Below are 14,407 nucleotides of genomic sequence, written 5' to 3' on the forward strand. Positions count from 1 at the left end.
ACATCTCCACTTTTTCAAACCTTCAGTTTAGTAAATATACCTCTTAAACTTGTCTTAATAACCCCTTAAAGATCAGTTACGAAAAATTGATAGAAGCTTCATTACAGCAATATATATATTTTTAATTCAACTCAGCAATTCAATGTTTCCATTTAAAATAGCTTAATATTATATGTTGGGAGGTGCATAGCTTCATAGCTGAGGGATTTATAGGTTAAGACTAGCATTCTGAACTACATCATGTACATAATATACAGTCAAAAGAGGAGAAACACTTGAGACACAGGAAAAAATGTATATGAGTTGAGCTGCAGAATAAATAACAGATTATAAAAGAGCCAATCTGTTCACAGAAAGGGTGCTTTAATACTTTAGCTGGGATAAAATCCCAACTATCAAAGAATAAAAAAGCAGCTCTAAAGGAAAAAAAGGAAAAAAGATCAAAAAGTTAAATTAGGTATCCTCTAAAATGCCTAAGTTAAAAAATCAATAGTTCTAATAAAGTTTATTACATAAACATAACATATGACAAATTAAATACCTTATGCAATTGCAGCAATAGGCTATGTGGGGCTCTCTCCTAATGGAGCACTCTGATTAACTACCATTACTTTAAACAGCAGGGAGTGTAGTGCCTCCCTGCCGGTTATAGATTTTGCTGTGAGTATTCATGAAGCCTGCTATTCTTGCCTCCAGTTCTATATTTGCTCTCCTGTTTCCTGACCTTTCACCTAGTCTCTGGAAGTCACTGTCTGTTGTCTGTCTCAACCTTTAGCTTTGTTACCGGACCTCCCTGCCTGCCCTGTCTGGCTTGACTTTTGGATCTCCCTGATCACTGCCTGACCTGACTATTGGCTGATCTATTGGTTCTTTTGTCATTTACTCTGTTCCACAGTCCGTCTGTGTACTCTTAGGGGAGAATTCAATTCCCCCCAAATTTGAGCGGCGTTAAAACCATTACCGAGCTTTTTGCTCGCAAAAAGTCGGCGTTGAAACTACCGTAATAAAGCGCATCATTACCGTAATAACGGTAATAAAGCGCATCATTACCGTAATAACGGAAATAAATAGCATCATTACCGTAATAACGGTAATAATGCACAGGCCACGTTACTTTTACCCGTAATGCAGCCAATTGAATTCCCCCCTATGTCTCCATACCCCTTTGCTACCTGGCACTCAAGATAAATCCCTACTAGCCTAAGCCTAAGTCCTGTAGGCATCTGAGTACCTGTTAGTATATAGCACTCTATGGGAAAGACTGCTTAATATAGGATTCATCTGATGTCCAGCAGGAACTCGAATACCAATGTGTCTTTATGGGGCATATTCAATTCTCGGCGGAAACGCCGAATATCTCGCGGTCCGCGCACGATTACCATTATTACGGCAATCGTGCACGGAAAAACCGTTAATACAGTAATTTTCTCACTGGATTTCAGCTCGCAGCTCCCTGAGCCGCGAGCTAAAATCCAGCTAACTATTACCGTATTAACGGTAATAGTTTTTCCGCGGCGCGGAAAAAAACCAATTGAATATGCCCCTATATGTTGATCACAACCTGCAAGTTCACAAGGTCTCTCTTATGTCTCACATACTTTAACACTCCCCATTTTCTCAGCTTTATTAAGCAGACCAAATGGACTGACACCTATTTTTTTTTTTTTACCTGTGATGTAAGGCATTGTTTACATATGACATGGGAGTTCATGTCATACAAACATGATGTCATTCTAGTCTAATATAAACATTTGTTCTGTGATGTGTAGGTGCAGAGGGACAGTGAGAATTTATTGGAGCTCAATTCAATTTATTATATCTCTCAATTATTTATTTTCAATCAATTATGATTGAAAGAGAATTGGCACAGTGATGGGCATCAAATTCATTCCGAGTTTCACCAGTCTATACCTTGGGAAAAATAATATATTTGAATCATGAACCAGCACATTTTTTATTTAATTTTTTCCCCCACATACAATATCCATAAATGAAAAAGATTTGACCATGGTACCAAAATAAAGCCTGATCTGATCTTAAGAGTATAAAACAAAAAAAAAACATTTCCAGGTGAAAAGGCAAATAAATGTGTTGTCTTTTGAGGTGTATATTTGCATGGACTGTTGGCAGCAGAAGGGTTATGGGCTGGCACACCTAGAAAGAAATATTATAATGCAGTCCACAGTTTCTCCCATTTATTTATGTACCACATATGTGTGGTTTACTAAAATGTTTAAGGGGCTACAATTGCATGTTTACACATTTTTTTTAACTTTTATATGTTTCGTTTATTATCAAATAGACCTGTAACTTTATGCCTAATTATAACCCCATCAATATTATCAATGAAACTGTAAACATATGCACAACTCTCCAATCACATATAGCCACAGCTCGATTTACTTTTAAAATAATAAATATTACACCTCACGTTACTCAGCAGAGCAATTATTCAGTCTAACCGAAAGCAAAACGTCCCAACAAATTCCGTCCATGGAGATTAACCCTTGTCACTCCACCATGCACAGTCAGGCCAACGTGCCAGTCGTTATGGGACTACAAGTCCCAGCACGCTGGGTACGTAACAAGTGCTGGAGAGCCACACATTGTCCAAAACTATAACAATATACAGGATTATGTCATTTCTTATGATTTCGCGATAGTCCATTCTCCTCCTACCTTCCATCCTAACGGGCAGTACCATCTCCACCCACCACAGGAACAGCGCCCCGCTCAGTGCGGCGTCCATTTCCTGCCTGTGAACGTTACTGGTCCGCGTTCCAGTGAGCGCCACTGCCGCTAGGTACCAGGTAACCCTGGCTATTAGCCTACAGTACCCAGTGCGGGGAGCCTCCCACGTAATGTACGTTACTGGTCCGCGTTCCAGTGAGCGCCGCTGCTGCTAGGTACATAGGTAACCCTGGCTATTAGCCTACAGTACACAGTGCGGGGAGCCTCCCACGTAATGTACGTTACTGGTCCGCGTTCCAGTGAGCGCCGCTGCCGCTAGGTACCAGGTAACCCTGGCTATTAGCCTACAGTACCCAGTGCGGGGAGCCTCTCACGTAATGTACGTTACTGGTCCTTGTTCCGGTGAGCGCCACTGCCGCTAGGTACCAGGTAACCCTGGCTATTAGCCTACAGTACACAGTGCGGGGAGCCTCCCACGTAATGTACGTTACTGGTCCGCGTTCCAGTGAGCGCCGCTGCCGCTAGGTACCAGGTAACCCTGGCTATTAGCCTACAGTACCCAGTGCGGGGAGCCTCCCACGTAATGTACGTTACTGGTCCGCGTTCCAGTGAGCGCCGCTGCCGCTAGGTACCAGGTAACCCTGGCTATTAGCCTACAGTACCCAGTGCGGGGAGCCTCTCACGTAATGTACGTTACTGGTCCTTGTTCCGGTGAGCGCCACTGCCGCTAGGTACCAGGTAACCCTGGCTATTAGCCTATAGTACACAGTGCGGGGAGCCTCTCACGTAATGTACGTTACTGGTCCGCGTTCCAGTGAGCGCCGCTGCCGCTAGGTACCAGGTAACCCTGGCTATTAGCCTACAGTACCCAGTGCGGGGAGCCTCTCACGTAATGTACGTTACTGGTCCTTGTTCCGGTGAGCGCCACTGCCGCTAGGTACCAGGTAACCCTGGCTATTAGCCTATAGTACACAGTGCGGGGAGCCTCTCACGTAATGTACGTTACTGGTCCACGTTCCAGTGAGCGCCACTGCCGCTAGGTACCAGGTAACCCTGGCTATTAGCCTACAGTACACAGTGCGGGGAGCCTCTCACGTAATGTACGTTACTGGTCCGCGTTCCAGTGAGCGCCACTGCCGCTAGGTACCAGGTAACCCTGGCTATTAGCCTACAGTACCCAGTGCGGGGAGCCTCCCACGTAATGTACGTTACTGGTCCTCGTTCCAATGAGCGCCGCTGCTGCTAGGTACATAGGTAACCCTGGCTATTAGCCTACAGTACACAGTGCGGGGAGCCTCTCACGTAATGTACGTTACTGGTCCTTGTTCCAATGAGCGCCACTGCTGCTAGGTACATATGTAACCCTGGCTATTAGCCTACAGTACACAGTGCGGGGAGCCTCTCACGTAATGTACGTTAGTGGTCCTTGTTCCAGTGAGCGCCACTGCTGCTAGGTACATATGTAACCCTGGCTATTAGCCTACAGTACACAGTGCGGGGAGCCTCTCACGTAATGTACGTTACTGGTCCTTGTTCCAATGAGCGCCACTGCTGCTAGGTACATATGTAACCCTGGCTATTAGCCTACAGTACACAGTGCGGGGAGCCTCTCACGTAATGTACGTTAGTGGTCCTTGTTCCAGTGAGCGCCACTGCTGCTAGGTACATATGTAACCCTGGCTATTAGCCTATAGTACCCAGTGCGGGGAGCCTCTCACGTAATGTACGTTACTGGTCCTTGTTCCAATGAGCGCCACTGCTGCTAGGTACATATGTAACCCTGGCTATTAGACTACAGTACACAGTGCAGGGAGCCTCTCACGTAATATAGGCTGTACCTGACTGGGGGGATGAATCTGCTGCCTTTATCTCCCCACACTCCTGTAAATAACACGGTTGTTCAGTTTAGCAGTGAATGAACCGGAAGGAAATGCTGCTTAACAGGTCTCACCTACCAAATTTTGTGAAGCACACACCGCAGAAAAGTTACTCTTGTGCTATAGAAATTCTTTTATTTATTCGAAAGATAAGTATGTCACTTTGCTTGTCCCTCAGACTCCACAATAATACAGGGGCCTCTGTAGCACTACTCTGTGGCCTTATTGTTAAATGTAAAGATTGGTAAATTAATGAACATATTGAAGTTGATTTGGTACTTGATTATATATGGACTCTGCCCTCCTGTCATTAGATTATCTTGATTATGGGTGGCACCATTTGAAAGGAGGATGAGCTCCTCCACTGTTCTTCTCCAGTATCCCTCCAGTTCCCCGTGGTCTCCCTCAATCTCCATTTACCCACACAATGCCCATCTCTTTCATGATGTTCAAGAGCAGGAAGTGGGGTTGGGGGCAGGCTGGGCAGAGGGGCATCTGCATTTTTTTACCTTTAAAATCGGCTGTTGAGTCGAGTCTTGCCTCCCCCCGGGCTAAAATTTGCCACCTCTCCCCTGACTGGGGAATTTGGTTAGCAGGAGGATTATAGGAAGCCAATGTTTGTGTCATTCAGCAGCATTCGCTCACCACTTCCTTTTGACAATCAAATGATAGATTGGTTGAGTCTATGTTTCAAGTGGTGCCTGTATAATTAACAAGTACATTTTTTTCCTATCTAATTTTCCTTTTGAAAGGTAGTTGATGAGTGCCTAGTTGCTTATTCTGTTTGTATCTGAAATTCAAAACAAAAGCTAAAATGTGTCACACCTGTTCATAGCCGCCAACCGGAAGTTTGGCCTCGATGCATCACAGGCCCCTCCCTCACAAATAAAGTTAAACTGCATTTTCACTTACCAGATACTGTGAAGAATAATGGCTGCCTGGGCTGCATCTCCGTGACATTATCATGTCCCATCACTGCATATTTGCCTCGTAATTCCGTAAGACAGGGATGTGTGTGACTTGTGTCTGAGTGTCATGTGAATCACATATGGGCCACTGCATATGTGCAGCAGGAACCACCCAGCTTCCTTTTCCTAAATAGTTTTCCACCCACATTCCAAAGACCTACTGGTAGGTGCCAGCAGTGAGACACTCTCCTTCATGATGTGGCAAAGCCATGTGATACAAACCCTATCGGTGGTCCTGGACAACACCAGGGAGGGTACAAGTGAGGACATGCAGGGCCAAGTGTAGGAGGGTGGGCATAGAGGTTCCTCCCCCATCTTTATTTGTTGGAGACAGTGTAGTGGTACCAACCTCAACTTCATGTGGTTGTGGGGTGGGATCTGCAGTTGGTTATGTTGGCACCATACAAATTTTGCAAATTTAAGTAAAGCTGTGACCTCTTTTTAACCATAATCTCTGTTGATTTACATGTGTAACAAAGTTTGTGTAGAAGACCCATGGAGACAACCAGGGCCGGACTGGCACTTCTGGCAAATGCCAGAAGGGCCGATGGCAGTGTGGGCCGGTCCGGCTCCCTGCGATCCCCCACTTAATTATTTTAAATTATGTTTTTTTGCCCCGGTGGAGCCGTCATGACAACACACGTCATGACGGCACAGTGGGCTGGCCCAGCTCCCGCGCTGTCATAAAAAAATACACTTACCATAAGCAGCCTCCGGGAATCCACTGTGCGCCCTCTACAGCCAGTCCTACGCGGCCGCGCGATGTGACGTCATCACATCGCGCGGCCGCGTAGGACTGGCTGTAGTGGGCGCACAGTGGATTCCCGGAGGCTGCTTATGGTAAATGTATTTTATATTTTCTCAGGGAAAATGGTGCTGGGGGGGAGAGAAAGAGTACCCGACAATGTGTACAGGGGAGGGTGGGGGAGAAGAGGACCCGATAATGTGTGCAGAGAGGGGGGAGGAGAAGAGGACCCGACAATGTGTGCGGGGGGGGGGAGAAGAGGACCCGACAATGTGTGCAGGGGGGGGGGAAGAGGACCCGACAATGTGTGCAGGGGGGGGGGGGAAAGAGGACCTGACAATGTGTGCAGGTGTGGGGGAAAGGACCCAAAAATGTGTGTAGGGGGGGAGAGGACCCAAAAATGTGTGCAGGGGGAGGAAGATGGGCTGAAAATGTCTGCAGTGGGGGTGAGGGGCTGAAAATGTGTGCAGGGGGAGGGGAGAGGGGCTGAAAATGTCTACAGGGGGGGGGAGAGGGGCTGAAAATGTCTACAGGGGGAGGGGAGAGGGGCTGAAAATGTCTGCAGGGGTGGGAGGAGAGGGGCTGAAAATGTCTGCAGGGGTGGGAGGAGAGGGGCTGAAAATGTCTGCAGGGGTGGGAAGAGAGGGGCTGAAAATGTCTGCAGGGGTGGGAGGACAGGGGCTGAAAATGTCTGCAGGGGGGAAAGAGGGGTTGAAAATGTCTGCAGGGGGGTAAGAGGGGCTGAAAATGTGTGCAGGACGGGGAAAGGGGCTGAAAATGTGTGCAGGGGGAGGGGAGATGGGCTCAAAATGTCTGCAGGGGGAGGGGAGAGGGGCTGAAAATGTCTGCAGGGGGAGGGGAGAGGGGCTGAAAATGTCTGCAGGGGGGGAGGGGCTGAAAATGTCTGCAGGGGGAGGGGAAGAGGGGCTGAAAATGTCTGCAGGGGGGGGGAGAGGGGCTAAAAATGTGTGCAGGGGGTGAAAGAGGTGCTGAAAATGTCTGTAGGTGGGGGGGGGGAAGAGGGGCTGAAAATGCCTACAGGGTTAATGAAATGTCTTACGTGGTATTTAAAATATAGAGTAGCTTTGGGGGGCATGATATCTTTTTTGTGTGGCAGTTACATAGCTGCTCTCTGGTCTCAACTATCACTAGAATATTAAATACCAGTGAGATGGGGCTGGTAGAGGTAATTATTTTATTGACCACAAATGTTCAGATATTACTTATATATGCCTGTACAATGGGGTAGTGTTATCTGTCCATGATGGAGTGGTTATTTTTTTAAATTAAAGAGCCTATTCATTCAGGGTTTGTTAAAATTTTGCAAGATAGTAAAATGTTTTCATTTTCAATACAGGGCTCCAAATTTCCAGAAGCCAGCGGGAAGACACCAAAGCAGCAAGAGAGAAGAGCAAGAACAGGTAAGAGAGAATGGCGCAATCAATCTAAATTTGAATGCTGGAGAATGTTTCGGAATATTTATATTTAGGAGTATTTCTATACATTGGGGGGCGGTGGTAGGGTGTATTTGTCTACGGTGACCGAAACCCTTAATCAATCCCTGGGTTTTCTGTAGTCGTTTTATGTTTTCACACACAGTCGGAACAGTATGCTTTTGTAATTCAAGAAAACTGATTTGCACAACAAGGGAATTGATCAGGGTGGGCAGAAGACAAAGTGTGATACACAAGTTTGTGCTGCTGCTTAACATGTTGGACTGCACCAGCAACGCCATTTCACGGTGCAACAATATCGCGCATGGAGCCCACAGCAGGTGGGCCTGTGTGTTTTAAATGCCAGGGCTGATATTTAGTCCCAGTCCGGCCCTGGAGACAACTTAAGTATACCAGACATGTTTATAAATCCTGTATATATGCATATTACAGTACCACTTTTGGAGAAAATGTACTAACCACAGGAGCTTTTTATTGTTTAATATCATTAATCTTGTGGCCACACATAACTTGCATGCAGGAAACCAGTCCTAAAATTACAAGTTTTAACATCAGTTTTAAGTGGATGGTAAGTGAAAGCAGGAATGTGATTTTCCTTTAAATAGAATCCACTTATTTGACTTATTTGAGGATATTATTTGAGGATGGTTTCCTACAGAATTATGTACACCAAATACATGACTCAAGAGAAACATTGGTGAAACAATTTACATTACATTTTTTTAACACAATCTTCCTATAAATAGTCAAACAATTGAGTAGTGGTGTAAGTGGGCCAGGGCTAAAACCTGGTGGCTTTGCAGCTGATAGAGCAGGGTCTACTACCAAACCAAAATGAAGGGAAAAACCATATTCTTGAGCCAAACATGGCTATTATTCTGTGTATTTACTGCATAGTGTCACATTGTTCTCTATGCTGGGATATGTGATAACATGCTCACAAATCTCTATATATAAGTTAATATTATTTAAACTATGAACATTTCATACAAGTTAATTTTCATTGGCGCCTCGCGCAAGGGAGAGCTGGCAAATTTTAGCCTGGGGGACTATACAAGACTCGGCAGCCTTTTAGGAATATTTTAAAGGTTAAAAAATGCAGATGGTCCAGTGACACAACGGTTGGAGTTCACCGATACTTCTATCAATCACCTTGAATGTCAGTCAGGTCTTCCTTGATTTGCAGTCGACTGGTAAACAGAAAAACACCAAACATAATGAAATAATGCTGAGTAATTCTGATTCTGTTTCAACCAGAGCTTACTTCAGACTTTTTGTACAGAGTAGAATATTAGGGGTATAGAAGCTTAACATACAATCATAAGACAGTAAATTATTAGAGGTATAGAAGCTTAACAACCAATCATAAGACAGTAAATTATTAAAAACAACAACAAGCTAATTATGCGTACTCTGCATCTTTCTTATTTATGTTTTTATCTTCTCAGGCATTCTGCCATCAGTCTTGTTACTTTACATAGAACGTTACGTTCAGCTGTGCGTCCTAGGCTTGTTCATGTTCTCCGAGAACATCTTGTTGTAACATTGGTTCAAGGCTTCAATCTGTTTTTTCTTCTCATTCCGAGTAAAATATCTGCTAATTTCTTTTAAGGCTATAACATATTATTTTCTAAATCTTAGCACATGATAGATATTAAATCAATAATCATACAATTTTACTCTTACCCTTGGTAGCCCACTATGGGACCATCCGGGGGGCAGATGCAAGGGGTGTTCGCCATAGTCAGTGTACAGTAAGGGCGTGTCAAACTCAAGCACACGCAGCAGCCTCTGATTCAAGCTTTGGGCATCTCAAAGTACTTGTTTCTTTGCCATATCTCTTGCTCCAGCTACATTGCTAGTCTAGGTCCTGATTACTAGTGATGATGGTCGCGTATACTTGCTATAACATTACAAAGAAAAATAGATGCTTATTTTCTATCCTATGTTAAAGATCAACCAACCAAATAATAATTATTACCACATCACATTTTATTACTTTCATATAAGGCAAATAATCTTAATTTAATAGCCATAAAACATCATAAAAACACAGAAACATATATAAAAACTCCATTGGTTTTGATCCAGAGTTGCACACCCCGGATTAGTAATTTAGTAACTGCACAATGAATAGTAAATGTCTAAATCCGGCAAATTACCAAATAAATCAAGTTTGATTAAGGATTCCAATATTAACAAAATAAGGCTATTTAGAGATATTTATGAGCAAGATGTTAAGCCTCTGGTTCAAATACTATCTTATGTCCCACTTTAGGTAAGTGATTCAGTCAATAATATAACTTAGGAGACCTTCTTATCTGTTGTCAGGGACCGTGTTGTCAACGGAGAGCTACGGCTCTCACCCGCAGATCCCTGTGACTCTCACTAATCGCACAAATTACCTAGGTTGCCAGCATATGTATATCGGTTTACCTAGCCGCCAGCAGCAGCTAATTAACTCACCGCTCGCTGCATTCTTAGAATTTCACAATAAAGCCAAACAGCCACGATCTTTCTTTTGGCAGAAAAACAACCTTTTGTACGAGCCCAAACAGTCAAGGAAAGTGCTTCCATGTAGTTGAAATAGTTTATATACCAAAACGTGTTTGCAATCAGGAGCAACTGTAAAAATGTAATTTATGTTCAGTAGACATTAAGAACATCCTAATAAATGTATTTCATGGATAAAAAAAATATATAAAAATAAACCCTTTTTTTACTGGTTTTTATTATTGCCTATGGGCCTGATTCTTTAAGGAAAGTTAAGCAAAAGTAAGTAAGGCAAAACCATGTTGCATTGGAGAGGGAGGTAAATTTAAAATGTGATGGCAGATTTATATTTGGGGTAAGGTATGTTCTAGATCAACTTTAAATTTCAGTGTACAAATAAGCTATCAAGTATTTGTGTGCTGCATGAAAGAACAGCCAGTATTCCTTATGTGCAAAATAATAAACTAACTTGCACCCCTTGCATTGTAACATGTTTTTTTCCCAAAAACTTGAGTAATAAAACTTACTTTTTTTCTTAACTTTCGTTAATTAATCAGGTCCTATATTATTAAAAGGTGACATTGATTGAATTTTATTTGTTTTTTCTGTTCGTTCATTTGCACATTTATTTTCCACATACAGGTTTTGGACGTATCCTGCTTCCAATACCTATGTGGTATAGCAGAGCTGAGCAGACTTACACCCAAATTCATCAGCGCACGTATCTTCATATCCACTTGTTGAATTCAGGTGTCGCACGTCGCGCTCAGTATACATGCCTTGATGACTCAGACCCTAGGAGTTTACATAAGTGGTTTCACCAGCGTTGTGCTGTATTTTTCTAATTGATTTCTATGGCCTTCATTCATTTCTATAGCCCATTCATTTCTAATGGAGATTTTACATTTTGCAGAAATACCAATATAATGAATGGACTATAGAAATGAATGGAGGTTATGGCAATCAATAGACCATAGACATCAATGAAGCTGGTAGGGAAGTGAAAAAAAAATAAGCGTTCAAGTGAAATAATAGGAAGGAAACCTTGGAATGCTACACAAAATTCTGAATGATGTCCTATCCTTACATAGAATAGATTTAAGTAAAAAAAAGTATTGGACACATATAAATGTATAGAATAGTGTGAGAAGTATAGAAGGAAACTTTGGGAAACCTAGATATATTTATGAGTGCATCAAACAAGAATCTGTTGTTATAAACAAACTGAATAGACAAACAGCGCTTAGTGAGACCAATAAAGTGAACATACATGCTTAATAATATTAATAAGAATCATATACAGTAGGCTGCTTAATTTCAATAGCATCTAATTGTAGATGTATAACCTATAATTAACACAGAATTAAAAGGAAACGCCAAACATAGTGTGATACCATCAATTGAAAATATATATTAATTATTTATGTGAATGACCGCGTGCCAAATTATAAAAATTATAGAGCTTATCTGGTGGGAAAGTCAACAGAGTTCCAGTTCCAACTCAGAGATGATTAATAAGCAGCTAATCAGATTAATTTCATGCTGAAACTCGAAGAAAATAAGGAGTATCATAGTGCAATACATTTGTAACTGTCAGGTACTTCTCAAACAAATAACCTTATGTATAAAACATTTATTAGAGATATTCCAGTATAAAGCAAAATAATGCCCGTACATAAATAGATGGCTTATCTAAGATCCAAGTCTCTCAAACAGATGACCACGGGAGGAAGCTCACTGGCCAGGAAAGCAAACTCCACAGTAGGCTGAGATGACCTGGAATTGCATGTAATCCCTTGACGCGTTTCGTCAAACTGACTTTATCAAAAGGGTAAACGTAACACCGTGAGAAGTCCTTAGTTAAATAGTTCAAACAGCCAATCCCTAGAAGGCATTAGTATGAGTAGACTCGCGGTAAAACAGAAAGCTCCACATGCCGGTCTGTTTACTTCTGCCCAACTATGACGTCACTTACGCCCTCACTCCGATGTCATAGTAGGCGGTGGAAAAAAACCCAATATATAAACTAAAAATAACAATAGATGTATATAAAATCGCGGAAAAACCGCAAATGTTTTTCCGCGAGTCTACACATATGCTCACCACATATTCATGTGACCTGAGGCTATATTATATAAACAGCCTGTCCAGAAAGATACTGCAGGATGTGCAGTATACCAGAACTTTAACAACCTGCATAAGACTGTTGTATAACCATCCTCTGCTGCACAGCCATTAACCCTGTGAGTACCTGCATTGCTACTGCTGTTACTTCAATAAACCAACACTTTCGTTAAGTTTAAAACTATGTGTGACTTAACATCCATATCCAACACTACTGCAAATAAATTGTTAGACATGAGGATTGTGCAAAATCTGAGAACTGGAACTGTTACAGTTGATCAGCAGACATACATTGAGGCAATACTTACCAAATATGGAATGCTTGATGCAAAGCCAGTGAGCACTCCCATTGATAAAAACTTAAAAATGACAAAAGCAATGTCACCAACAAGCAGCGAAGAGCTAGAGGAGATGAAACCTGTCCCTTACCAAAGTGTTGTTGGAAGCTTAATGTATTCAATTATTGGAACTCGCCCCGACATCACACATGCTGTCAATTTGCAGTCAACCCTGGGAAACAACACTGGATCGCAGTCAAAAGAATTCTAAAATTCCTAAAAGGTGCGAGTTCCTTAAAGTTGGGATTTACAAAGTCCAAAAATTCAACTCTCGAGACTTTCTGTGATGCCGATTGGGGATCAGATGAGGATGACCGTAATTCCTACACGGGATGCCTGTTTGTCTTGGCAGGCGCAACTGTTAGCTGGGCAAGCAGAAAGCAACCTACTGATGCCCTATCCACCACTGAGGCGGAGTACATGGCACTCACAGAAACTGCAAAAGGAGCTTTATGGGTAAAGGAGACTCTGTGCATCAACATTGAGTGTAATAACCGAGGGGCAATCGATTTGTCTTCCAGTACAAACCACTATGGACAGTCCAAACACATTGCCATTAGAAATCACTTCATACGTAAGTTAGTGGAAAAAAAGGTCTATCAGTGTGAGTTATATAGCAAGCGGGGATAATGCTGCTGATATGTTAACTAAGGAACTGACATTACACTTGCTAAATGTGTTCCTGTTAAAAAGCAGACTGAAATATACTTGATTGATTAATTAATGTTGCTATATTTCACTGATAGCTTGTTTTGTTTGTTAACCCATGTTTTCTGGTTACAGGGAAGACTTTATTTAGAAATGTTTTGATAAAGTGACATCACTAGGTGACTGGGGTGTTAGCATGGAGCGGTACACTCTGTCTCCTGTGTTTCCCGGTGGTCTAGTGGGAGAGGAAGTGGAGCAGTAAGTGGCCATCCACATGGTGCTACAGTGCATGCGTGGCCCAGAAGTTCGGGTTTTGCACCATTCTATGTGTGGTGAAGACACCGTAATAGTGGCTGCGTGTCTGTGTATGCTCGTCACATATACAAGCGACCTAAGGCTCTATTATATAAACAGCCTGTCCATAAAGATACTGCATGGACGTGCAGTATATACCAGAACTGTAACAACCTGCATAAGACTCGTATAACCAGCCTCTGCTGCACGGCCATTAACCCTGTGAGTATCTGCATTGCTACTGCTGTTACAAGTTCTTTAATAAACCAACACCTTGGTTAAGTTCAAATGTCTGTGGATTAACCTCCATATCCAATACTGCTGACACCTTTTACAAGCACCCTTTTACAAAGGTTCTGCCAATAAGAACAACAGTTGTTTGGCCGAATTTTTGGGGTAAGAATATTTTGTCTGTAACAATAGCTGAGAGTTCAAAAGGTAGTATAGCTGTTGAAAGGATCTATACATTTTTAAGATTTCTATAATGACTAGTTTGTCATTGAGGCTCTTATTATAACCGTACCACACCACCGCTAGCTGCACAGAAATGCCAATAGCTGCTTTATTATTGACTGCTGATATTGCTGCGGTCTTACAATAGCAACACACATTCCGCCCACCAGCAGTACAATTGTTATTCCACTACCTATGTATCAAATGTTTTTAACACCTCTTAGATTGTAAGCTCACTTGGCCAGGTCATTTCATTACGTTCTGTTTCATGTTTTTGTGTGTAATCTCTGTCACGAGTGTCTCCATGTACAGCACTGAATAA

General features: G+C 42.5%; 1 protein-coding gene and 1 long non-coding RNA gene across 4 annotated transcripts in view; one reads left to right on the forward strand and one right to left on the reverse strand.

Annotated features, from left to right (window-relative positions):
- The window catches only part of TMPRSS12 (transmembrane serine protease 12), a 43,563-nt gene extending 40,665 nt beyond the window's left edge, over nt 1-2,898 (reverse strand). The window contains exon 1 of the mRNA XM_075199291.1: nt 2,680-2,898. Within this exon, the coding sequence (XP_075055392.1) occupies nt 2,680-2,749 (70 nt within the window). The 5' untranslated portion in view covers nt 2,750-2,898. The remainder of the gene's footprint in view (nt 1-2,679) is intronic.
- LOC142141138 (uncharacterized) lies at nt 2,704-13,921 on the forward strand. Of its 3 annotated transcripts, none has more exons than XR_012688619.1 (3): nt 2,704-2,810; nt 7,639-7,702; nt 10,871-13,921. It is a non-coding gene; the product is annotated as an uncharacterized LOC142141138 (long non-coding RNA). The 3 variants fall into 3 exon arrangements; XR_012688618.1 differs by lacking the exon at nt 2,704-2,810 and adding an exon at nt 3,358-3,532; XR_012688620.1 differs by lacking the exon at nt 2,704-2,810 and adding an exon at nt 3,796-3,841.
- Nucleotides 13,922-14,407: the final 486 nt, after the last annotated feature.

This window comes from Mixophyes fleayi, chromosome 2 (genome assembly GCF_038048845.1).
Source record: "Mixophyes fleayi isolate aMixFle1 chromosome 2, aMixFle1.hap1, whole genome shotgun sequence".
Taxonomy (NCBI): Eukaryota; Metazoa; Chordata; class Amphibia; order Anura; family Limnodynastidae; genus Mixophyes; species Mixophyes fleayi.